General features: G+C 41.7%; 2 protein-coding genes and 1 non-coding gene across 9 annotated transcripts in view; 2 read left to right on the forward strand and 1 right to left on the reverse strand.

The window, feature by feature from the left end:
• The first annotated feature begins 955 nt into the window (after nucleotides 1-955).
• Nucleotides 956-1,061, forward strand: LOC125161338 (U6 spliceosomal RNA). The gene has a single exon (XR_007150554.1). It is a non-coding gene; the product is annotated as a U6 spliceosomal RNA (small nuclear RNA).
• Nucleotides 1,062-5,517: 4,456 nt separating this feature from the next.
• On the forward strand, nucleotides 5,518-15,984 carry EFCAB10 (EF-hand calcium binding domain 10). Of its 2 annotated transcripts, XM_047848842.1 has the most exons (4): nucleotides 5,574-5,737; nucleotides 13,953-14,117; nucleotides 14,227-14,314; nucleotides 15,905-15,984. In XM_047848842.1, exons 1-4 carry the CDS (start codon nucleotides 5,629-5,631, stop codon nucleotides 15,939-15,941), a joined length of 399 nt encoding a protein of 132 aa, XP_047704798.1. In that variant the 5' UTR covers nucleotides 5,574-5,628; the 3' UTR covers nucleotides 15,942-15,984. The 2 variants fall into 2 exon arrangements, with proteins under 2 accessions (XP_047704799.1, XP_047704798.1); XM_047848843.1 differs by lacking the exon at nucleotides 13,953-14,117 and having other exon boundaries at nucleotides 5,518-5,737.
• The window catches only part of RINT1 (RAD50 interactor 1), a 30,839-nt gene continuing 19,858 nt past the window's right edge, over nucleotides 15,327-26,307 (reverse strand). For 4 of the 6 annotated variants that reach the window (XM_047848837.1, XM_047848838.1, XM_047848841.1 and 1 more), the window contains 5 exons: nucleotides 25,956-26,155; nucleotides 21,278-21,492; nucleotides 17,405-17,585; nucleotides 17,212-17,330; nucleotides 15,327-16,279 (listed from right to left, as the gene is read on the reverse strand). In XM_047848837.1, the coding sequence (XP_047704793.1) occupies nucleotides 16,087-16,279; nucleotides 17,212-17,330; nucleotides 17,405-17,585; nucleotides 21,278-21,492; nucleotides 25,956-26,155 (908 nt within the window). In that variant the 3' untranslated portion in view covers nucleotides 15,327-16,086. Of the gene's footprint in view, nucleotides 16,280-17,211; nucleotides 17,331-17,404; nucleotides 17,693-21,000; nucleotides 21,193-21,277; nucleotides 21,493-25,955; nucleotides 26,156-26,307 lie in introns of those variants that run through there. The other 2 variants (XR_007150163.1, XM_047848839.1) reach the window with 2 other exon arrangements.

Raw genomic sequence — 26,307 nt, forward strand, 5'->3', positions numbered from 1 at the left:
GAGAGAGAGAGAGAGAGAGAGAAAATCCCAAGCAGGCTCCACAGTCAGCCGAGAGCCTGAACCCAGGCTCAATCTCATGACCCTGGGATCATGACCTGAGCCGAAGTCGCTCAACCGACTGAGCCACCCAGGTGTCCCCAGGCACCACTTTTTATTTTATTTTATTTTAAAAAAATGTTTTTTACATTTATTTATTTTTGAGAGACAGAGTGAGACAAAATGAGAATGGGGGAGAGGCAGAGAGAGAGGGAGACACAGGATCGGAAGCAGGCTCCAGGCTCCGAGCCGTCAGCACAGAGCCCGACGTGGGGCTCGAACTCACAGACCATGAGATCATGACCTAAGTCGAAGTCAGACGTTCAACTGACTGAGCCACCCAGGCGCCCCCAGGCACCACTTTTTAAAATAGCTTTACATAAGTGACTCGTTTGGTCCTCAAGACTTCTCTTGTAAGGTAGATAAATTATCCCCATTATATCCATGAAAGAAGCTGAGGCAGAGAATTTAGGTGTTTTGCCCAAGATCACGTAGTTATTAATGGTCAGTGGTAACAATGGATTTTAAAGAGAGGCGGTCTGGCTGCAGAGGCCATTACAGTACACTGCCTCACCTATATTTTCTCAGAACAATTACACTTGGTATATTTCCCCCTCTTTTTAACAGCAAGCAAAACTCCCAGCTGAAGCATCTCTGACTTATCACTGTCTGAAACAGAAAACAGAGAGGGTACCACCCCACAGTCTCTTCTGGCCACTCCTGTCCCCTCCACTTCCCTTTTATACATGCTTCCCAAACATGCACACGACTCTGAGCTATGAATCCCGGGTTGACAGGAGGACTGGGGAGTCTGACGTCAAAGCAGGGCTCCTTATGCTAGCGGTCCACAAATAGGGTGACCAAGTGTTAAGCTGACCTGGGACTTTCCTAGTTTTAGCACTGAAAGTTTCCCAGAATTGTGCTCCCTTCGGCAGCACATCTACTTAAATTGGAAGGATACAGAAAGGTTAGGATGGCCCCTGCGCAAGGATGACATACAAATTCATGAAGCTTCCCATATTGGAGGGGGAGGGAGAGGAGGAGGAGGAAGGGGAGGGAGAGGAGGGGGAGGAGGAGGGGGAAAAGGAGGGGGAGGGGGAGAAGGAGGGGGAAAAGGAGGAGAAGGAGAAAGCTTCCCAGAACTGGATCCCTAGCAGTCCTGGGCAAACAAGGAAAGTTGGTCACTCTGAGCTCTAGAACCACCCAGGAAGCTGTTAAAAAGTTGTGCTGCCCTTGACCTCCCTCCACCCCGCCCCATCCCCAGAGCAATTATATCAGACTTCCTGTGGGTAAAAGGACAGACACTGTGTTTGTAAAAGGCTCTCCAGGAGATTCCAGTGTGTGCCCTGGGTTGAGTGTTGTGGAACCGTACCAAACACGAACTGGGAGCTCCAAGACTCTCGGGCCTCCTGAACAACGTTTCTCAGACCTTCAGCTCCAGCCTCACAGGCTGCCCTAAGGCAGGGTCTCAGTCCTGGCTGTCCACCAGGATCACCTGGGAGGCCTTTAACAGCTACTAATTCAGGAATGTAAAATGGTACAGCCACTTTGGACAAGAGTTTGGCAGTTTCTCCAAAAATTGCACTTACCATATGATCCAGACAATTCCACGGCCCTCGCTATTTACCTAAGAGAAATGAAATCACATGTCCACCCAGAGATCTATACCCCAGTGTTCACAGCAGTTCTATTTGCAATAGCTCCAACCTGAAAATAACCCAAATGTCTTTCCGCGGGTGAATGGATAAACAAATTGGGGGTACATCCATCCCCGGAATCTTGCTCACCATTTCATTACCTAGCAAGGAATGAAATATTGATGATGGTGATTAATTAAGCCCCAAACGGCCTAAGAGATGGCATCAGCAGAGAATAGCTGACTCCACTAGGTGGCATCTGGACACTTCTCTTTAGCATGACTTCCGCGGGGAATTGTAGATCCCAGGCCTTGGCTGCCAAAGGTGTGTTGTGAGAGGGAGCATGGTGCCCATAAAGGTAGTCAGGCTTGTTGGCACGGAAAACAATCAGTGAGGCCGGAAGACGTCAGCGAGGTCCCATGAGCTCCCAGCCTGACGCCATAGGCAACTGGGAATCGGATCGCTGCATTTCAATGTCAAGGTGCTGGTATCATCTGAGGTTCAAAGATCAGAGCTAGTTATTCAGGGACTGAGTAACCTGTGGAAAGTAAATGAAGTTCCTAAGGAGAAGACCAAATGTCTGGAGCTTAGAGCAATAAGCAGAAATCACGGTCTCCAGTGGACCACCACACAATCTTCTCTCCCTCCATTAAGGAACATTAATGGAGGCCCCTCCCCGCAACGGGGCCTTTGGCCAGTCAGTCAAAAGATACCATGACCAGCCCCCTCTGTCTTCTGCTTTCCATAACCCTTATCCCCTCCCACAGGGGACCCTCTCTGTTTTAGTCCCCAGCCATTGTCTGGCCTCTGTTGTTCTGAGCCAGAGTCACTCTCTTAAGTGACCACACATCTTTTGGTCATCCCTGAAGGGTCAAGCACTTAGGTGGTCATTATTTTGGAGGGGGGGGTGCATAAATTGGGCTTTGCCATTTGTGCCTCACTGTCACCTCCAACAAGGAACATAAAGCAAGTCCCCAAAGGAAGGATCAAAACGTACTGAAGAATAAGAGAGACCACATCAGTAGTTTCAAATTCTCCCCAGAATCCATCAAGAACCAGGGGTCCCAGGCAGCCCTTGGGTCCACAGGCTCCAGAGTAATGCATCTGCTCTGTCAGCTTAGTTCTGTAAGGGCTCTCCAGGCTCCAGTGCATTCCGCCACCGGGATCACTCAGGCTGCCAGCCATGTCTCTGTGAGAAAAATACAACTAAGGGAGCTTAGATAATGGAGCCCTGTCATGTGTGTGAATCCCAATGTGGTGCTCGCCTGAATCTGTTGTACATGTGGGGATTCCATGCACGATGTCTTCAAAGGATTCTGCTGCTAAAGAGTTAGAAAAGCACTCGCCTACATCATCCTGAAATATTCTCCTTCTTAGAGACCAAAGCTGTGTTGCAGATTAGGGCACACAGTTTTCAAGCCATTTCAGAGAAATGACTCCTCCTCCTTCTTGGAACTCCTCCTCCAGACCTTGAAGACAAAGAGCATTGTCCTTCCACTTTGCTCAAGGTTGTGTCAATCTCCCAACCACTGGCTATAAAGTCTTTCCCTAGTCCTCCCAGATGCTCAGGGCACAGAATTCTCAAGGTAGGCCCGACCTCTGAAGATTCAATCTCCCACATCCCCAGCACCTTGGCTACCTTCTGTTTCAGACTTGGTTCAGTCTCCTGGCATTGACTTTCTGGTTCCTTGTTCTACTCTCTGTTTTTCAACTGCTTAAAAATTATTGTTATTAAATGCTGATTTAAAATTTTTTTGTTGATGTGTATTATTTTTGAGAGAGAGAGGCAGAGTGAAAGCAGGGGAGGGGCAGAGAAGGAGGGAGACAGAATCCAAAGCAGGTTCCAGGCTCTGAGCTGTCAGCACAGAGACTGATGCAGGGCTCAAACCCACAAACCATGAGATCATGACCTGAGCTGAAGTCAGACGCTTAACCGACTGAGCCACCCAGGAGCCCCTAAATGCTGAGTAGATTTTAAAACCTATAAAATACATATTAAGTATAAAGAAGCTTAGTCCATTCAGGCAAAGAAAAATCACATTACCATTACCCTTAAATCCCCAGGATATTCCTCCAAAAACCCATTCCCTTTCCTCTCCCCTCCAAGGCAAACACTATGCTGAATTTTGTGTACAATTCCCTTGCATTTCTTAATAGATTTCCTACATATGTTATAATCTGTAAACAATGTATTGTTTAGTTCTGTATGCTTTTTTAACTTTATATAAATTGATTTTTATACTACATATTCTGAGACAGTAGACAATAAGACACTTTTGAGATCCACCCATATGTTTGCAAGTAGCTACAATGCATTGTTGCAATGCTTTATAGCATTCCATTGTGTAATATACCACAACTTTTTAAAATCCCATTGTATTCTCTTTTTTTAATGTTTATTTATTTTGTAGAAAGAGAAAGAGAGAGATCATGAGTGAGGAAGGTGCAGAGAAGGGGATAGAGGATCTGAAGCAGGCTCTGCTCTGACAGCAGAGAGCCTAATGCAGGTCTTGAACTCTCGAACCATGGGATCATGACCTGAGCAGAAGTTACCTGCTCAACCGACTGAGCCAGCCAGGTGACCAAATCAGTTGTATTGTTGGTGAACTTTGGGGCTGCTGTCAGTGCTTGCTATTATGAACAGTGCTATGAACATTCTTGTACATATATCCTGATATACCTGGACAAGAGTTGCTCTTGGAGTGGAATTTCTAGGTCATAGTGCAGAAACATGTCTCTATTACCAAGGTAATTGCAAATCATTTTTCCAACATGGATGTTCCAATTTACGCTCCCATCATCACTGTTTTGTGGTACTGTATCCTTGCCAGCCCTCGATATGGTCCAACTTCCTAATTTTTACTAGTCTGGTAGATGTAAATGGCATTTTCTTGCAGTTTTAATTTGTTCACAGGATTGCTGAAGAGGCTAAGAGTATTTTCATATGTTTATTGGCCATTTGTCTTTTCTCTCCTTGAAGTACCTGCAATGGGCTCTCTGTTGAAGGGTAAGGGCACAGGCTTCAGAGCCCGGCCCTCAAGGACCAATGTCCCAGCCTAGAGTTCAGTTTCGAAGGTACAGTGATGATTGAGTAGAGGACCTCCTAGGTACCTGCATCCCATCTTACTCAGTGACCCTCCCTCAAAACTGTCAGATGGTCTCAGATAAGACCAACTCCACGCAGCCTAGTTAAGCAGCAAAGATGTTGGAGCTCAGGATCCCAGCATGTGTCCTGACCGACGATCCAGTGGAGAAAATGGGCTACCTTCCTGCCCCATTGCCAACGCTGTGCTACAAGCTGCTCACACCAAAGATGGTACTTAGAACTCTCCACGGGTGGAGGGCGGGTGCGCTTGGTGGGGTTCAGTGGGTTAAGCCTCAGACTGTCAGACTTGGGCTCATCGAGATCTCCTTGTTTGTGAGTTCTGGCCGCTGGAGGAGCTCTACGCTGGTGGTGTGGTGGTGCGGAGCCTGCTTGGGATCCTCGATCATTCTCTCTCTGCCCCTCCCCCACTTTCATGCACTGTCTCAAAATAATAAATTTAAAAAAAAAAAAAAAAAACAACTCCACCGTAGCCTCCAGAATCGCACAAGTTCCTTCCGTTATTAGTTCATCCTCTGTTAATTACCACGTGAGGTCTCATTCATTGGATCAACAAGTACTGAGCACCAGACAAAAACAGGAAAAGACAATCAGGCCCGCCCTCAGCCCCGGGGGAGAGGGGGTGGGAGAAGCGGACCACCGGCCCGCAAGGGGCTGTGCACGGGTCACCCTCAGCCTCCGCATAGGCCCCACCCCATCGGCGCCCCCAGCTTCCTCCTGGTGGTGAAGTGTAGAACTCCCTGTCCAGGTCGCCTTCAGGAGAGGCGCGTCACGTGACTGCGTCGGGCGCAGGGGGCGGGGCCGAACGGCCAGGCGCTGCCGGGTCGCGTAGCAACGGCGCCACGCAGAGCCATGCAGGCCCGCGGCAGCAGAGAGCAGGAGGCCAGGGATTATTTGGAAAAACATCGGATTATGGAGTTGCTGAACTATCTCACCAGCACCCTGCTCTTTTTCCGGCCAGGTAAGAGTCTTTCCCACCGCTCGGCTTTCTGTCCCACCGCCTCCGCCTCCCGGCGCGGAGCGGTTGCCAGAAATTCCCAGTACAGCCATCCCTCCGCGGCCGCGCGGCCGCCGGCTGGCTCCCCTCTCCAGTACCCCCATCTCCACGCGCACACTCTCCCCTATATCTCGGCGACTTGAGCCGTTCTGCCAACTAACGCTGTGGTCCTCAAACAAGTACTTCCTGAACGGCTTCTGTGTGCCCACCACTAGCCAGGTGCGCGGGGCTCACACAGGTGGAGGCTTGTGGCCGGTGGGAGAGAGGCTTCAAGGAGGGGCCTGCTTAGTACTATGTGCGTGTGGGCGCAAGCCTGCCCTTGAGTCTCCTCTTCTGGAAAATGGGAATAATAGTACCCATCTTATGGACACGTGGGGGAGATTAAATGAGTAGTATACAAATTAGCCCTATGCCTGGCAACCAACAGATGTTTCATTTTGGTTTTTATAAAAGTATACGTATGGGGTTTAAAAATCAAACGCCACTCCAAGGCTTATCATGAATAACGGCATTTCCCTCCATGTCCCAGATTCCCACTCTACAGACGAAATGATTTCCCATTCGTTTAGCTATTTACCTTGATATTTCTAACTCACAGACTTGCACTGCTACTTACGAGTGCCCCCCGCACCCTAGGTTTAGGCTTAGCTTTATACTATGGAAGATGAAACTTTAACTCTTACACACCTGCACCCACCTGTGCACGCTCGCGCACGCACACGCACTCACACCTGTTCCCACTCATCTCCAATTTCCCAAGAAAGTTAGAATTCAATTTTGGTGTGACCAGTATCACATTATTATTAGGCAAATATCCACAGCTAATCCACGTAGTATGCTATGATTGTATTTCCTTTGTTCTCCCTGAAATTAATAATACTACATTTTAAATGTTTACTTAAATTGACTTTGCAATTGTCGCCAATTCATCGATATCCCCTTGCTGTCACAAGCATAGATGTCCTCCCAGTACATTTAGGTTCATCCAGCAGTCCACACCCCCAGGGCCTCCCCCAGCTCTCTGCCTGCTCTAGTCTGGATGATCGCTCAACTGCCCTGCAGTTCAGCTGTGATTTAGGGTTTTCCCTCACTCTGATCCTAATCCACTTCACCTGTCTCCTGCACTTAAAGCCCAATTTCTTTCTTTCTTTTTTTTTTTTTTTTTTTGATTTAAAAAAAATGTTTTTTTTTATTTTTGAGAGAGAGAGAGAGAGCCAGCAGGGGAGGGGCAGAGAGAGAGAAGGAGACACAGAATCCAAAGCAGGCGTCAGGCTCTGAGCTGTCAGAACAGAGCCCACATGGGGCTCTAACCCATGAACTGTGAGATCATGACGTGAGCCGAAGTCTGATGCTTAGTCAACTGAGCCACGCAGGTGCCCCTAAAGGCTGTTTTTGTGGTGCTTGGGCCTTCTCCTTTTTTTTTTTTTTTTTGCTTTTTTCCCCTTTCTCTAGGGGAACATCCTCTAGTGAGCGGCTCCCTGAGAGGCTGTGCTTTGTTGGAGCATATATGAAAATGGCTCATCCTATTCTCAAACATGATGATAACCAGGGTGGATACAATTCTTGGTTAGAAAATACTGCCCTTAGAACTTGGAGGGCGTTGTTCCATTGTCTTCTAATTGCCACTGTTGCTCTGAAGAGTCTGATATCATGATGTCATCAGATTCTTGATCTCTTTAATATAAGGCATGTTTTCTTCATCTGGAAGTCTTTAGGTTTGTCTTTTTACTTTATCCCTGGTGTTCTAAATGTTTATATGCCTTAAAGGGGGGTTGTTTTGTTTGTTTCTTTTTTTTTTTTTTAATTTTTTTTTTCAACGTTTATTTATTTTTGGGACAGAGAGAGACAGAGCATGAACGGGGGAAGGGCAGAGAGAGAGGGAGACACAGAATCAGAAACAGGCTCCAGGCTCCGAGCCATCAGCCCAGAGCCCGACGCGGGTCTCGAACCCACGGACCGCGAGATCGTGACCTGGCTGAAGTCGGACGCTTAACCGACTGCGCCACCCAGGAGCCCCTGTTTGTTTCTAATTCACTGTACTAGGTGCATTGTGGTCTTTTTTAATTTGTAGATTTTTTTCTGTCTCCTCCTTTTTTCCTGTCCTTTTTCTCTCTAGCTCTTTATTGTGTCAACCAGTAGAGTATCTCAAGGATTGATTTTTCTCCTTTAATTTGAAAGGCTTTGAACCCATCTGGCAAAAACAGAATTCTGTGGAAGGCAGGGTTGGGGGAAGAGAATCTCAGATAAAGACAAATTCTCTTAGCAGCAGAGGATAAGGAAGGGGGAGTCTGGGAGTAGTTACACATTAATACCATAATCCCCATTACAATCACAATTTAAATTTTTTTAACGTTTATTTATTTATTAGAGACAGAGAAAGAGTGTGAGCTGGGGAGCGGAGAGGAAGAGGGGGACACAGAATCCGAAGCAGGCTCCAGGCTCTGAGCTGTCAGCTGAGATGCTGTTATCCACTGTAACAATATGAACTTCTTGAAACATCTCTACAAATGCCAAAGGGGGTGAGGCAGGGTGGAGAAAAGGACAGGTGAAGAAACACTGAGGAAAAGCTAAGGAGGGTTTGGCTGACGTTCAGAATGCATATCAGTGCCCTTCAAAGTTCCCTGCGCAAGGCCCTCTAATGGCAGAGGAGAGGGGACTTGTACCTTTGGTGTCTGAGACCTTAGCCTGATGCTGAATAACACATTTCTTTGGAGTCACTTCTTTTACCCTAAAAATGTCCAAGTTTCATTTTTCTACAGATATATTTGTTTCTTTTTATTATTATTATTTTTTTATTTTTTTAAATGTTTATTTTTGAGAGACAGGGAGAGACTGTGGGGGGGGGGGGCAGAGAGAGAGAGAGAGAGAGAGAAAGACACAGAATCTGAAAAGGCCCCAGGCTCTGAGCTGTCAGCACAGAGCCCGACCGTGGGGCTTGAACTCACAAGCGGTGAGATCATGACCTGAGCTGAAGTCAGACGCCCAACCGACTGAGCCACCCAGGTGCCCCAAGACAGATCTGTTTCTTAATGTAAATATTTCATATTATCAGAGTAGGATTGATTCTCAGGAAGAAATACTGTATTTGTCTCGGGTCCTTATGAAGCCTCTGGCACAATGACAGATATCCCAGTGTCAAAACCCTTGATTGTAAGGGATTTATGGAAAATAAGACTAGACAGTTTGATTGGGTTGTTATATCGAGGGAGCAGGTCCACAATCCCACATCCTCAACTCCAAAATTCTAAAAGCCCTGGAAACCTGCAGATTTTTATAACTCATTTAACGCCCAAACCTAGCATAACCTGAAGTCATGTGGTAGGAAAACGTGGCCTCACCTAGACTGTACTGGGAAATAGAGCCCCTGGCTTCACAGCCACTTTGCAGTGACCATTCTGTGCTATGGAAGGAGCGAGTATACGTGCTTAGGGGGTGCCTTTAATAAAATTAGAATTTCATTTTTAGACAGGAGGCAGTTGTAGTAACCCAGATGAGAGATGCTGCTGTGGAATCATAAGTGAGGATAAGATATATCTGAGAGTGATGGAGAAGAAAAGTTCAGTAGAAACCGTCATGGTGGACTAGGTTTGGGCGTTCCAGATGCTTCGTATATTTAAGTCAGTGGAGCGCGGTAAAGCCCACAGCTTTGGGAGGCACATTGCCTGGATTCATCCTAGCTCTGGGCCTTGGCAAGGGACTGTTATGAGGAGCACTAGGCACGTAGAGAGGGCTCGATAAACGTTAGCTGCGATTATTAAGATGTGGAACTTGAGGTTTGTCCCCCTTGAAGAACTGATTGTTATTATCAGCTGACATTGATGTAACTTAGGTGGTTAGTAACCTTTGGATCTTCCCTTCATGTTTTAAAGTTATTTCTTTAGGGCCACCTGCCTGGCTGAGTTGGTGGAGCCTGCGATGCTTGGGGGTGTGAGTTCAAGCCCCATGTTGGGTGGAGAGATTACTTAAAAATAAAATCTTTAGGGGTGCTTTGGGTGGCTCAGTTGGTTAAGCATCCCAGTCTTGATTTTGGCTCAGGTCATGATTTTATGGTTTGTGGGATCAAAACCCCTTGTCAGGCTCTGTACCGACAGTGCAGAGCCTGCTTGGGATTCTTTCTGCCCGCCCCGCCCCCTGCCCCTCCCCTGATTGTGCATGAGCTCGCTCTCTCAAAATAAATAAATAAACCATTTAAAAAATAAAAATAATAAAAATCTTTTAAAAAGTTACATCTATTATTTCTGTTGTAAGCACTTTCAAAACTTTTTTTTTTAATTTTTAGAAAATATTTATTTTTGAGAGAGAGAGAGAAAAAGACACAGTGCGAGCAGGGGAGGAATAGAGAGGGAGGGAGACACAGACTCCGAAGCAGGCTCCAGGCTCCAAGCTTCCAGCACAGAGCCCGACACGGGGCTCGAACCCACAAACCGCGAGATCATGACCAGAGCCAAAGTTGGACGCTTAACTGACTGAGCCACCCAGGCGACCCCAAAACATTTGTAGAAGCAGGCAGAGTATAAATTATAGACTCCAGACCTGAACATTATAGCATCTCGTGGAGTCTAAGGGATATACGGTAATAACACATCTAGTTCCCTTAGAATTATTTACTTACTCTATCCTTACAAAGAAATGCAGTGAATTGAAATTTGAAATTGGCCTTTTTTCTCTTTCTGAATTTGATAGACGGCTCAGGGAGAAGCAACCGAAGACTACATACATGATGTGATTGCCTTTAGTGACCCATTTGTTTCTGTAGTCTACTAAAATTTGTACGAAAAGGCACAAGAGAGATTTAAAAACATAATCACAATATGTGAATACTATTTGAATAAAAGTGTTTTTACTTTTACTTTTTAATATGTTTTAAAAGATTTATTTATTTATTTATTTATTTATTTATTTATTTTGAGAGAGAGAGAGAGAGAGCGCACGTGCAGGGGAGGGGCAGAGAGAGGGAGAGAGAGAATCCCAAGCAGGCTCTGCACTAACAGAGGTTCTGGGCTTGATCCCGGAACCATGAGATCATGACCTGAGCTGAGATCAAGAGTTGGAGGCTTAACCGAATGAGCCACTGCTATTTTTTTTTTTTTTTAAGAAGTGTTCACAATTAATAAAATTTGTGGGACAACTAGAAATATTACTGCCTGGCTATATGGAGGTATTAAATTTTTTTTTTTAAATGTATGAATGGTATTGTGGTAATGGCATTACGGTAATGGAAAAAGAAAAAAGTTCCCTCTTCAACAAAGGATATTGGGAAAACTGGGTAACCACATGCAGAAAAATAAAATTGGATCCCTATCTTATACCACCCACAAAAATGAACTCAAAATGGATCAAAGACTTAAACATAAAACCTGATACCATAAAACTCCTAGAAGAAAATGTAGGGAGAAGCTCCTTGACACAAGTCTTGGCAATTATTTTTTGGATATGACAGCAAAAGCACAAACAGCAAGATGAAAAATCAACAACTGGGACCACATCAAACTTACAAGCTTCTGCACCACAAAGAAAGAATCAACAAAATGAAAATGCAGCCTACAGAATGGGAGAAAGTATTTGCAAACTATGTGTCAGATAATATCTGAAATATAGAAAGAACTCCTACAACTCAATAACAAAGAAAACAAATCTTATTAAAAAATGGGCAGTGGGAGCTGCCTGGCTGGCTCAGTCAGAAGAGCATCCTGCTCCTGATCTCAGGGTTATGAGTTTGAGCCCCACATTGGGTGTAGCCATTACTAAAATAAATAAATAAACATTTTTTAAAATGGGCAGAGGAACTAGACATTTTCCCAAGGAAGACACACAAAAGGCTAGCAGGTACATAAAATGATGCTTAACGTCACTAATCATCAGGGAAATGCAAATAAATATCACCTCACACCTGTTAGAATGGCTATTATCCCAGAGGCAAAGATAACAAGTGAGAACGTGGAGAAAAAGGAACTCTTGTGCACTGTTGGTAGCAATGTAAATTGGTATAGCTACTGTGGAAAACATGGGGGTTCCTCAAAAAAAATGAAAACAGAACTACCATATGTTCCAGCAATTCCACTTCTGGGTATATATCCAAAGGCAATGAAAACAGGATCTCAAAGAGATACCTGCACTCTCATGTTTATGTAGCATTATTCACAGAAGCCAAGATATGGAAACAGCCTAAGTGTCTTGTCTACAGATGGATGGATGATGAAGATGTGCTATGTTTATACAATGGAATATTATTCAGCCGTGAGAAAGAAAGAAATCCTGCCATGTGCAACATGGACGGCCCTTGAGGATATGCTAAGTGAGCTAAGTCAGACAAACACTGCATGCTATCACTTGTATGTGGAATCTGAAAAAGCCAAAGTTGTAAAAACAGAGAACAATGAGTGGGGGTGGGAGTAGGAGAGATGTTGTGGAAGGGTACAGACTTGCAGCTGTAAAGAAGTCTTGGAAACCTAATGCACAGCATAGTGCTGACAGACAATATTACTGTATCATAAACATCAAACTTGCCAAGAGACTCTATCTTAATTATTCCCGCCCCTAAAAAGAAATAATAATTATGTGATGTGATGAAGGTGTTAGCTAACGCTGCAATGGCAATCATATTACGAAATATAAATGTATCAAATCAACATGTTATATAAACTTACACAATGTTACATGTCAGTTGTATCTCAAAAGAAGTCCTTCTCTTTCAGAGATGTACGCTCAAATATTTATTAATGAAATATGATCACTGTGATTTACTGCAGAATAATACAGGAAAAGGGGACCTGGATGAGATGATGGTGAAATAAGACTGGCCACAATTTTTTAAAATTTATTTTAAGTTTGTTTATTTTGTGAGAGAGAGAGAGACAAGGAGGGTCAGAGAGAGAGGGAGAGAATCCCAAGCAGGCTCCACACTGTCCGTGCAGAGCCAAATGCAGGGCTCCAACTCCTGAACCGCGAGATCATGACCGGAGCTGAAATCAAGAGTCTGACACTCAACTGACTGAGCCACCCAGGTGCCCCTAGACTGGCCACAAATTTTAACAGTTAAAAGTTGGTGACAGGTTCATTTTACTTTCCTGCTTTTGTATATTTATGAAATTCTCAATGAGAAAAACAAATTTAAAGAATTTTGTATATACACACGTTTATATATATACAAACATACATGTACACACACTACTGTGTGTGTGGTGTGTGTGCATAGTGTGTGTAGTGAGTGGCACTCACCTAAGCTGCTGCACCTTCTTTTGGCTTCTTTTCATCATAACTGACCTGCATTATTTCTGTAAAGTGGATCTTCATTTTTTATCTTTCGTATTGCTTAAATGAAAGATGGCCTGCTTATCCAAAATACTGCTTTTATGTTAGAAATGAACATTCATGGGCTCCTGGCTGGCTCAGCCGGTTAAGCATCTGACTTCACCTCGGGTCATGATCTCACGGTTCGTGAGTTCAAGTCCTGTTTTGGGTGAGCCACTTCTGTGCGCGTCTCTCTCTCTCTCTCTCTCTCTCTCTCTCTCTCTCTGCCCCTTGCTTGCTTGCACCCTCTTTCTCTATCTCAAAAAAAAAAAAAATGGGGCACCTGGGTGGCTCAGTCGGTTAAGCGTCCCGACTTCAGCTCAGGTCATGATCTCACAGCTCATGAGTTCGAGCCCCGCATCAGGCTCTGTGCTGACAGCTCAGATCCTGGAGCCTGCCTCGGAGACTGTGTCTCCCTCTCTCTCTGCCCCTCCCCTGCTCATGCTCTATCTCCTTCTCTCTCTCTCTTAAAAATAAATAAACATTAAAAAAAAAAGTTTAAAATAAAAAAAAAACATTCATGCTTCCTAATTGGAAGAGGGTATTAATCCAAGAGTCCCTGTTTTTATTTATATTTTATCCCTTCTTTTAGCTGGCTGCCTTCTTCCCTGCATCATGCTCTTCCTTTTTGTTGCTTTTCCACTCTTATCTGCAAATTAGAATCACCTGAGGAGTTGGGGGGAAAAAAAAGCCCAGGTCCCATCTCTGCAGAACACTTATATACATAATTAATTGTTCGATGTCTTGCTTTTCTTGTAAGCAAGGCCTGTGTCCCCAGTGCCTATTACAATACCTTGAACGTAGTTATTTAATAATTGTTAAATGACTGTTTCTACTTGTGATATATCTTAATTTTATATTGGAAAGAATTGGCACTATTCTTTTGCAGAAAAACCAAGAGAGTATTTAATATCTGTATTGGAACGACTGAGAATTGCCAAAATGACAGGCTTGGCTTTTCCTTTCTTTATGGATCATTCTAACATTGTGTCTATGTTTGAAATGATGGACACTTCGAATAAAGGCACCATATCGTTCGTGCAGTACAGAGAAGGTCAGTTATCTCAATTAAAGCAATAGTTTGTGGCCATTCCATAACTTTCCCTAGCTGAAAATAATTCTCGCTTCGTAAATTTTCCTTTCTTCTCATTCTGATTTTACAGCCTTAAAAACCCTGGGTCTGTTGACTGCAGATGAAGTTTTAAAAGATGATGGACATGCAGTAACTCTGGATAAATTCAGACGTGAAGTGTAAGTTTATTTTTACGTGACTGATGTTTAAATAATACGGCATGACTTAAAGTACAATGAAAACAATTTAAAACATAAGTTCCTACCTTTTGACAGAAACATTTCAGTCCCTTGAAACTTTCAGCTGTCTAGAAAGCGAGGAGTGACAGCAAAATGTCAAGCCTGGGGGCAGGCGGCAGAGGGAGAAGGTGCTGGAATTAGGAAGTTTCTGGGGCACTTCCATTCTTTTCTCAGTGGGAAAGCCCAGCAGTTCTCAGAAAATGAGGTGGAGAAGCCCCAGTGTGCTGGAACTAACAGAAAAGTTCTGAGCCCAAATCCCTAGTTGGGAAATTTCTGTATAAAATATGGAGTAATAGAATTTCTCTCAAAGCATTTCCTCAAAATTATTTATCACCAGGTAAGTATTTACCATCAGTATATGTTGTGAGGCCCCTGGCTGACTCAGTCAGTAGAGCATGTGACTCTTGATCTTGGGATCAGGAGTCCAAGCCCGGGTTGGGTGTAGAGCTTATTTAAAAACAAACAAACAAACAAAAAACAGTACGGGAGACTACGTGGCTCAGTCAGTTGAGCGTCCGACTCTTGATTTCAGCTCATGTCACGGATCTTGCGGTTCATAGGATCGAGCCCCATATCCGCTCCATGCCAAAAGAGTGGAGTCTGCTTGGGATTCTCTCCTTCCCTCCCTCTCTGCCATTCCTCCCCACATAAGTAAAAAAATAATAATAAAGAAATAGGATAGGTTGCATGCCAGCCTGACAGTTTTACTTATTTACTTACTTATTTAAGCAGGCCCCATGCCCAATATGGGGCTCAAACCCACCACCCTGAGATCAAGAGTTGCATGCTCTACCACCTGAGCCATCCAGGGGCCCTAGGACAATTTTAGATGCAAGTTATATTACAGCTTTAAAAGTACTAACTAAATGCTGAATCAGAAAACAAAAAAATTGGAATAACATTTGATAGTTGTAGAAGGCCTCTAACCAATGTAATTCAATTTGTTTAAATGTTTTGTTCTCTAAGGATTTATTAATCAAGAAATTGGTATGTAACATAGTCCAAAAAGCCAAGGAAAAGTCAAAGAAAAAAGAAAGTTTAAGATTCCCATCTCATTATCAGTTACATAAATATTAAACAAAAACTGTTTAATTCCCATCTTTGCCCCGGGGAGAGACTGAAACACAGTGCCCTGGCCTGAAATGTTTCATCAAAGAAAAGGCTGCCTGCCCACTGTCCTGGAATGGAATTAGGAAGGATATTAAATGTAAGGACATTTGTGGAATATGAGAGCAATTCTATTTTGCTCACCACCTCATAATGTTTTCTTAGAGGAAAGACAGTGAATTTCCAAACCAGATACAGGAACTTCAATTATGAACATACATTCTAAAGTGATTTTTTTTTAATGTATTTGCTGTGTTTGATTATCTACAACAGTCTCCCTTAGCACAGGAAATTGAAAATTGCTTATAATTTATTATCTCTGCTCTTGTATCTTGTTCAACAGACATACTTAGCATTTACATTTGTAAATGGAATTACTCAGAGTTTTCATGACTTCTGAGTTTTCTGGTTTTGTTTTCTTAGGAACAAGAGGATGGAAGAAATATGGGCAGCGTTTTAATAATGCCATCAGTCCAAGATAATAAATGATTCCATAAAGTTTTCAACTGTCCAGTTTCATTAACTCAGAACTTCGTCACATAACTTGACATCCAGTTGGCCTCCTCTTTGTTAAAAACCAAAACTCCAAAACAAGAAAAGATGCTTTATTTTCCCGTGTTAGGCCAGTTTGTCCTCAAATTAAGTAGAATCTCAACATCTTGTTGAGCCAGTTTGTAAATTCCAACCTCGTTTAAGGCCTCGGTGGCAGGAGGCTGCCCTGAGGCTGACTGCAGGACGTCTTTCAGAAGGAGGGCAGAGCCAATGTTCAGATTCAAAACAATACACGCTTCTTTGACACTGTTCAAGAAAAAAAAAAAGCAGGAGGGAAATGAGATATCCATTATCTGTATCATCACGTTATTCCATAATATTTTCATTTTCAGAAACTAAACAGCTTCCCTGCACTGCTAATCCACATCCCTCTCTAGAAAGTGTTTATGGATTTATTATTCGGCTCTTTTAACATGTAAGGACAATGTATGCGTACAGTGTTTCTATTTCATTAGATTACTATAATGTGATAGGATCATTGTTTTCCATATGTGTGTGTTACTCTCCAAAAGGTAATATTGACACTAACATAATAGCCTATTAAATGTGGCTAAGACTTTAGGTAGATTACAATATGGGAAGAGAAACTAATAAAAAAGAAAAAAAAAATTGAGATCTCTTACTAAAATAAAAATCATTTTTTCATTTTATAATAACTTTAAAGGGACTACTTTATAATCTCAAAGTCCTCTCCCCAATAATTTAAATTTCAAACCAATAATTCTAAAAATGGTTTGAGGAATTTTTCTGACATTCATTTATAGTTACGCTTAGAACCAAAATCAACATAAATATGTAAGAAAACCACTTTCTTCATGCCTGACCTACTATTAGGTACCAGGCATATTTTTAATTTCTTCTATTTATTGACTATGGTACAACTGCACTTGCCTTTATTTTCTATTTGTCTCTCCAGTAACAGGCAAATAGAAGCATGAAACCAGTGCTGGGAACAAAGCCCAGCCCATAACTCAGATCCAGTTCTGATAAATCTGGGGGGGACGGGGGTCATGGGTCACACCTTAGAGTAGCTGGGTACATGATGAATGTTTTCAGTTTTTAGCTGATGCTGTATTTATCCCACCACACATCACGGGGCCCCTAGGGCTGTGAAAAGAGGAATCAACATCCTGTAAAGCTTGATGCCATCAACAGTCATTGTTAAGTTCTGAGCTTACTGTTTGAAGTAATTTTCTGGCCTCTTGCAATAGCGGGAGAACAGGGGGAACAGGTTCCGAGTCATATCAAACTGGAGCTGAGCTGCCCCTCCCTCGTTGAAATGATTGGCAAGAACGATCTGAAACAAAGAGCAGTTCGTGTCACACGTGCCTTTGCCATCAGGGCCCCGGAACGCCGCCCGCTCTTGCTTACTTCTTGGTAGATGTACACATCCAGCTTCTCCACAAGCACCTGCCAGAAGACTGTGAACAAGGAGAAGCAAAGCTGCTCCTCCAGCTGGAGTAAGCGGTCTCTCACGGTGAGCAGCAGCGGGCAGGCCGAGCTGGACAGGGACATCACCGCCTGCTCCGACTGCGACGGCAGCGACAGCCACCTGCGAGGGACCAAGACCGCACCGCCTGCAGCGCGTTACATTTTACTACGGAATCTTCAAAACCTTGTACTTTTAGAGATGTGGGGAAGTGCGCTGTCCTGGGGCATCTTGGGTGGATAAGAGCAAAATGTACAGCCCAACATTAAAAGCCGTCTCAGAAAATAAATATATATTGATACACTGGTTCTCCATTAAATACTCCCTTATTTAATGGGATGACACATCATTTCCTTAATGTGACTTACTGAAATAATTACAAAGTGGTTAAAATGTAACATGTATTAGCGTTGAAGACATCAGGTAATTTTATGCTCTGGTTTTCGGCAGAATAACAGGGACTAAGCACACTTGCAAACGGATTACAAATGTTCGGTGTGACGGGGACTGTGCTGGAGAAGACAGACCCTGCCTGTTCTCACAGAGTACGCAGTGTGGGGAAAGGGACAGAGACCACAGAATCACGACAGTGGATACAGAGTACCCTGCAGGCATGCATGCAGAGTACTGTTGGGGCACCAGGCCACTCAGCCCCACATCCCAGACCAGTTGTGACTATCTCTGTAGTCACAACTACATTGAGGGTTAAATTAGGATCAGTTTATTCTGATTAAGAATGTCTGAACAGGGCCCCCTGCGTGGCTCAGTTGGTTGAGTGTCTCTGACTCTTTATTTCAGCTCAGGTCGTGATCTCCCGGTTCATGGCTTTGAGCTCCATGTCAGGCTCTGTGCTGACAGTGCAGAGCCTGCTTGGGATTCTCTCTCTCTCAGGATGAATAAATAAACTGAATAAATGTCTGAATATATTTTAGAAAGCTTTCTATCAACAATGGTTAAAAGTTTGTAGAGCAAAAGGCCAAACTCTGCTATCTAGACACCTTGGAAATTTGTATATATCATCTTTCAATCTTTTTTAAAGTTTTTATTTTAATCACTGATATTCATCACCAAGTGCGCGCCTTAATCCCCATCACCTATTTTACCCATCCCTCCACCCACTTCCCCTCTGGTAACCATCATTTTGTTCTCTGTAGTTAAGAGTCTGTTTCTTGGTTTGCCTCCCTCTTTTTTTCCTTTGTTCATTTGTTATGTCTCTTAAATTCCACATATGAGTGACATCATATGGTATTTGTCTTTCTCTGACTGACTTATTTTGCTTAGCATAATACTCTCTAGCTCCATCCCTGTTGTTACAAATAGCAAGGTTTCAAAATTTTTTTATGGCCGAATAATATTCCATTGTAGATATACACCACATTTTTTTTTTATTCATTCATCTATCAGTGGACACTTGGGCTGCTTCCATATCTTGGCTCTTGTAAATAATGCTGGCATAAACATAGGAATGCATGTATTCCTTTGAATTAGTGTTTTCATATTCTTTGGGTAAATACACAGTAGTGTGATTCCTGAATCGTGGGGTAACTTTTTGAGGCAACTCCATACTGCTTTCTAGAGCGGCTGCACCAGTTTGCATTCCCACCAACAGTGCACAAGGGTTCCTTTTACTCCACATGCTCACCAACACCTGTTGTTTCTTGTGTGTGTTTTAAGTTTATTTATTTATTTTGAGAGAGCGAGCAAGAGGGGCAGAAAGAGAGGGAGAGAGGGAATCCCAAGCAGGCCCCGCACCGTCAGTGCAGAGCCTGACATGGGGCCTGAACTCATGAAACCGTGATACCAGGACCTGAGCTGAAACCAAGAGTCAGACGCTTAACCGACTGAGCCACCAGGTGCCACGTGTTTCTCGTGGTTTTGATTTTTAGCCGTTCGAACAACTATGAGGTGATAGCTCACTGTGGTTCTGATTTGCATTTTCCTGGTGTTAAGTGATGATCAGCATCTTTTCATGTGTCTGTTGGCCATCTGGATGTCTTCTTTGCAGAAATGTCTGTTCGTGTCTTCTCATTTTTGATTGGATTATTTGTTTTGGGGGTGTTGTACCAGTTCTTGATCTATTTTGGATACTAACCCTTCATCAAATATGTCATTTGCAAACATCTTCTCCCATTCAGTAGTTGCCTTTTAGTTTTGTTGATTGTTTTCTTTGCTGTGCAGAAGCTTTTTATTTTATGTAGTCCCAATAGTTTTTGTTTTTTGTTGTTGTTTGCTTTTGTTTCCCTTGCCTCAGGGGACCTATCTAGAAAAAAGTTGCTATGATCAATGTCAGAGAAATTACTGCCTATATTCTTTTCTAAGATTTTTATGGTTTCGGGTCTCACATTTAGGTCCTTAATCTATTATGAATTTATTTTTGTGTATGGTGTAAGAAAGTGGTCCAGTTTCATTCTTTTGCATGCAGCTGTCCGGTTTTCCCAGCACCATTTGTTGAAGAGACAGTCCTTTTCCCTTTAGATACTCTTTCCTGCTTTGTCAGAGATTAATTGACCAAATAATTGTAGGTTTATTCTGGGTTTTCTGTTCTTTTGATCTATGTGTCTGTTTTTGTGCCAGTACCATACTGTTTTGATCCTGCAGACTTGTAATAGAACTTGGAAGTCCAGAATTGTGATGCCTCAGCTTGCTTTTCTTTTTCAAGATCGCTTTGGCTATTTGGGATCTTTTGTAGTTTCATCCACATTTGAGAAATGTTTGTCCTACTTCTGTGAAACATGTTGCTGGTATTTTGATAGGGATTGCATTAAATGTGTAGGTTGCTTTGGGTAGTGTAGGCATATTAACAATATTTTTTCTCCCAGTCCATGAGCATGGGATGTCTTCCCATTTCTCTGTGTCGTCTTCAGTTTCTTTCATCAGTGTTTTGTAGTTTTCTGAGTATAGTTCTTTCACTTCTTTGGTTAGTTTTATTCCTGGGTATCTTACTGTTTTTGGTGCAGTTGTAAATGGGACTGTTGTCTTAATTTCTCTTTCGGCTGAGATGTAACAGGTTTCTGTACATTGTGTACACTGACTTTGCTGAATTCATTCATCAGTTCTAGCAGTTTTTTGGTGGAGTCTTTTGGATTTTCTATATATGGTATCATGTCATCTGCAAACAGTGAAAGTTTGACCTCCTCCTTACCGATCTGGATGCCTTTTCTTTCTTTTTGTTATCTGATGGCTGTAGCTAGGACTTCAGTACTGGGTTGAATGTGATGGTGAGAGTGGACAACCTTGTCCTGTTCCTGACCTTAAGGGACAGGCACTCAGCTTTTCCCACTGAGGATGATATCAGCTGTGTGTTTTTCACACATGGCCTTTATTATGTTGAGATATGTTCCCTTTAAACCTACTTTGTCGAGGATTTGTTGTAATGAATGAATGTTGTACTTTATCAAATGCTTTTTCTGCCATCTATTGAAATAATCACATTATCCTTTTCCTTTCTCTTATGTTGACGTGATGTATCATACTGATTGATTTGTGATACTGAACCACCCTTGCAATCCAGGAATAAATCTCACTTGATCATGGTGAATGATTCTTTTAATGTATTGTTGGATTTGGTTTGCTAGTATCTTGTTGAGGATTTCTGTACCCATGTTCATCAGGGATACTGGCCTGCAGTTCTCTTTTGTTGTGGAGTCTTGGTCTAGTTTTGAAATCAGGGTCATGCTGGCCTCAGAATCAATTTGGAAGTTTTCCTTCCTCTTCTATGTTTTGGAATAGTCTGAGAAATATAGGTATTTATCATCTTTCAACTTTTAGCAAACTGGATTTGAGAGTTGAGTAATAAGAAAATATGAAGGACTTACCTTTCTTTTTTATACAATTTTGCAGCATCTTTAACTTCTCTAAAAACATGGTCTACTTGGCGGGTCAACATGTCATGCTTTAAACGCTCCAGTAGGTTAATCATGTCATCAAAGACAGAACTCTCCATAGAGGCCAGCTGTCCCAGCTGCAATTTACTGAGGGTGTTGTTCTCTGCAAAGACCTCCAGTGCTGCCTGCTGAAGTTGTAGGAAGAACTGAAAGCAAAAATGTATTAACATGGTCATTAAGATGCTTCCTTTTTAACAGCATGAAATAGAATTCATGTACTACAACTCACTTGTTTAAAGTGTACAATATATTGGCTTTTAGTGTATATTCAGAATTGTGCATCTAACGCCAGTGTCAATTTTAGAATGTTTTCTTTACTCCAAAAAGATACCCCACACTTAACCATCATCTCCCAATCCCCTCCGTGCACCCTCCCACCCTAGGCAACCACTCATCTTTCTGTCTCTATCGATTTGCCTCTTCTGGATGTTTCACATAAATGGAATCCTATAATTTCTGGCTCTTTCTGACTGGCTTCTTTCACTTAGTATGTTTTCAGGGTTCATCTATGTTGTAAGATGTATCAGTACTTGATTTCTTTTAATTGCTTAATAATATTCCATTATGCGGCCGTACCACATTGTATTTAGCTATTCATCAGATGACAGACAGCTGGGTTCTTTCTCGTCTATTATGAACAATACTGCAGTGAACATTTGTGTGTATGGTTTTTTGTGGACAAATGTCTCCAATTCTCTTGGGTATACTGGGAGTAGAACTGCTGGGTCATACGGTAATTCTGTGCTTAGCTATTTGAGGACCTGCAGACTCTCTTCCACAGTGGCTGTACCATCTTACATTCCTACCAGCTGTGTGTGAGGGTTCCAACTTCTCTACCTCTGCACTAGCAATTTTTATTATGTCTTTTTTATTATAGCCATCTTAGTTTATATTTAGTGATGTCTCACTATGATTTTAATTTGCATTTCCCTGATGGCTGATTTCTTTAAGTACTCATTTTCTCCGAACACAGACTGAGAGTTGTAGTAAGCAGATTTATGAGAGTTAAGAGAATTAAAATGTCATTTTTACAGTGGCATTTTAGGTAGAATATGTATTATTTTTTTCTGCCCTACAGAAAAATAACGCTGTGGGTATTTAGCAAGAGATTAAAGGCAACCTAAATGCCCATTAATAGGGGACAGGATATGGCCACAATAAGTATTGTTCAGGGATGGACATGTGAGAGGCCACACTGGTATTTTCTGCTGAACCTATCAGGGAAGAGGCACTGGTCCTCTCAGTGCCTGGACAGTGGGAGCCTGGAGCCACCTGTGGCCACACTCCCAGAGCCTGCCTGACAATGAAGCCAGAAGGGAACAAGTCCAGGGCAGCCATGCCTACTGCTTTCAGTTACACAAACAGATTCCTCACCGACTCACCCCACTCCCCCTCCCCACTCAGGCCAGCATCAATCCAGCTTCTGTCACCTACAACTGAAAAATTCCTGGCTCTGAATGGCTGGGTATGTCTGGCTTGGCGCAGTCTGGCAATGGACAGACAGCTATTAGTACAGAATCGAAATTAATGGAAGGTGAGCTCTGTCCACTCTTCCTTTTTTCTATCTAGGCAATACAAGAGCATTAATGATTTTTATTTTAAGCGTTCACAGGCTGAAAGACCATGAAAATGGGTAAATAACTTCTTATATTAAACAGAATTTGTAAAATCATAACACACAAGGACAAAAAATTCATTCATGATTTGAGGAGCTACTCTAAATTTGGTTATTCTTCTGTTGACAGAAGGACCCAGTTAATTCAGCAGCGCATTACAAATTTCCTAAGGACAGGGATGATGGCCAATTCATCTTCGTTAACAGACTACGGCACCAAGTAAAAGTAGTTAATGATGTTCCACAAATAATTCGTTGAAGCTAAAAATCTGGCTTCGAATGAGTTTCTTATTAGAGCATCTGGCACAAGAATCAGAAATGACAATTTGTTTTATGACAAAGCTTAGCAGAAAATGGAGCAGTGTGGGGGCTGAGTGAAAAAAGTACTTACTAAAATGAGGAAAACAACACATAAAAGTACACAATGAGAATTGTGTAGCATACGCAATAGAATACAGCCCATGTGTTCTAATTAGGTGACTTTATAAACAAATGCATTAGTCAGTACACTCTATATTCATTTTATGAAATAATTATTTTGTGTCTTATCTTCCTTGCTTAGCAGAATGATACTATGAATGTGGATCTCAGTTAACATTTTTGTTGAAAAAGGCTTTTTAAGTCCCAGCCAGAGTCCAGAATATAAACTATGTTTATCAGGTTTTTATCTTACTTATGTCTGTTATTACATTTATTTTTGTTTCCTATTTTTTTAATTAATTACCCTGTATGTAATTAAGATAAAGACTTTTCTGTTTTGTTTATTCTTTCACAGTAAAGGAATATATTTTCTATATAATGCGTTAGCAGTATATACTTTTTGTTAGAAATTCATATTTTAAAATATATTATTTTTAATAAAAACTTAAAAAAACAAACATATATCTATTCTTATTATGTTTTCAAGACTCTGTCCTTAACCTGGACATTGAGTATTTTTAAATGCCTATGTTTGATTATATTTCATTTCTGCTTTTTTTTTTATTACATTAAGACTTGACAATATACAGACATTTTAATTTATCTTGTCCACCTCTGTGACTCATGTGAACACACTCAAAAATTATGTTTTCTAGTATACTATGAACTTATCACCAATCCTCAGTTAATCAAGCTTTCGAATTATTCTACCCTGGAATTTTTCAATTCCCACTTTATCTACCACATTTAAAAAGTGGTATTATTAAGTCTTTAGTTAACATTATAGTTGTTTTGTTGTTTTACTTTCCTATTTTCATTTCATGACACAATCATATAATACTTTACATTTACAATGTACCTTAGTACAGTTTTTTTTTTTTTTTTTTCCCATTTAATGTATACTTCACTGTTTTATGGTCATGCAAATTCTCTGTTAATACTTTCTGTCATGAAACCTAGTTCATGGGACACAGTGGTGGAAACCCAAGCTGATTTCTGTATCTATACACATGATCAGGGAATAGTGATTCCAAACCCAAGAGCACCCTGTCCAAGAAGTTCCTGGAGCTCCTCTGAGGTCATTCTAATATCTAAACATCATCAAAGGAATTAATCTATGTTAAAGTTTTAAAGGCTAATTAAGTTTCTTCATTTTTGGCTAGAAATACATATTGGAAAACCTGGTTAGCAAAAGCCTTGAAAACCACTATAGTCGTTGGATTAATAAAAAGAGTACACAGAAATTATTTAATAATTGTATTTAGGCAGACCAAATGAATGTGTGTGGAGAAAGGAAGGATAAATAAAATTCTTGGAGGCAAAAGGCCTTACAGTACTTGCTAACCCGACCCAAGGTTTTGATTTTTAGATTTATTTAAGACACCTCCCACTATAAGAAATTAACTTTCTTGGATGATGTGATAATGGTATTGTGGTTATGGGTTTTTTTTTTTTTTTTAAGGGATTATTTTAGAGATACATTTTGAAATATTTATCATGAAATATACCTTAAGATCTTCAAAATAATCAAGTGTGGGATGTGGAGAAGAGGCTTAAATAAAACAAAATTGGTACAAGAAGCTGGATGACAGGAACATAGGAGTTCATTTTATTATTCTACTTACTCATGATTTAAAGGCATTCAAAGGGTATCAAATGTTATTTTTATTACTTTTATTTTACTTTGTTATGTAATCTTTACCCCACTGTGGGCTTGAACTCACGATCCTGAGACCAACAGGCGCAGGCTCTACCGACTGAGCGAGCCAGGTGCCCCTCAGATGGTGTTATTTCATCTTCCTTAAAGTCCTGGATTTTATGGATTTTGACACCATTTCTCAATCCTAGCTTTTTCTGAGATGGCAATTACCATACATGAATATTTCCCAAGATAAAGTCTAATTAAGAGGAAAAAGGTTCATTCTATAGACCACTATTTTATGAGACGTTGGCTTTCTTTTTCAATGATTAAACTATTGGGATTATGTAACTATTTGCGAATTGAGAAAAAAATGTAATTTAATCACACCCCCTAGGTTTGGCCTAGTTGTTATTCTACTAATGTGTAATTTCTGCTTGCTATAAATTCAAAATTTCAAAAGGTAAAACTGTTAATACTGCTAGCAAAAAACTGTTTAACTAAAACTGTGAAAAATCTATGATTTAATATAAAAAGCACATTAGCGGGGCACCTGGCCGGCTCAGTCGGAAGAGCATGCGACTCTTGATCTCCAGTCGTGAGTTCAAGCCTCACATTGTGTGTAGAGATTAATTTTAAAAAATAGTAAATAGGGGCGCCTGGGTGGCTCAGACGGTTAAACGTCCGACTTCGGCTCAGGTCATGATCTCACGGTCCGTGAGTTCGAGCCCCGTGTCGGGCTCTGTGCTGACAGCTCAGAGCCTGGAGCCCATTTCAGATTCTGTGTCTCCCTCTCTCTCTGACCCTCCCCTGTTCATGCTCTGTCTCTCTCTGTCTCAAAAATAAACATTAAAAAAAAATTTTTTAAAAATAGTAAATAAACTAAAAGATATATATGTTAAAATAAATAAATAAATAAAAGCACATTAACTTACAACATTGTCAGCCCAGTCTGCTAGTACTGTTGAGATATAGTTCACAGCATTGAGAATTGCACAGTATCGAAAACCAAGGGAAGCTCTAGTCTCTTCTTTCATCACCTGAGTTAACCGTATCCTGAAATCATCTACTAAGTCCTTCTGTAACTCCAGGAACTGTAGCTTTCTGGAAGCTGTGGGAAGATTTTTATATCTGTCTGTGGAGAAAGTTAACAAGACATGTGAAAGTTTTGGTTCTGCCCAGGACACAGTTACAGGTTTTCCCTACTGACATGCTTTGGTACCTTTGTCAAATAATCAATCGACCATCCAAGTACGGATCTATTTCTAAACTTTACAAGGTTGCAGG

Source organism: Prionailurus viverrinus, chromosome A2, assembly GCF_022837055.1.
Source record: "Prionailurus viverrinus isolate Anna chromosome A2, UM_Priviv_1.0, whole genome shotgun sequence".
Lineage (NCBI taxonomy): Eukaryota > Metazoa > Chordata > Mammalia > Carnivora > Felidae > Prionailurus > Prionailurus viverrinus.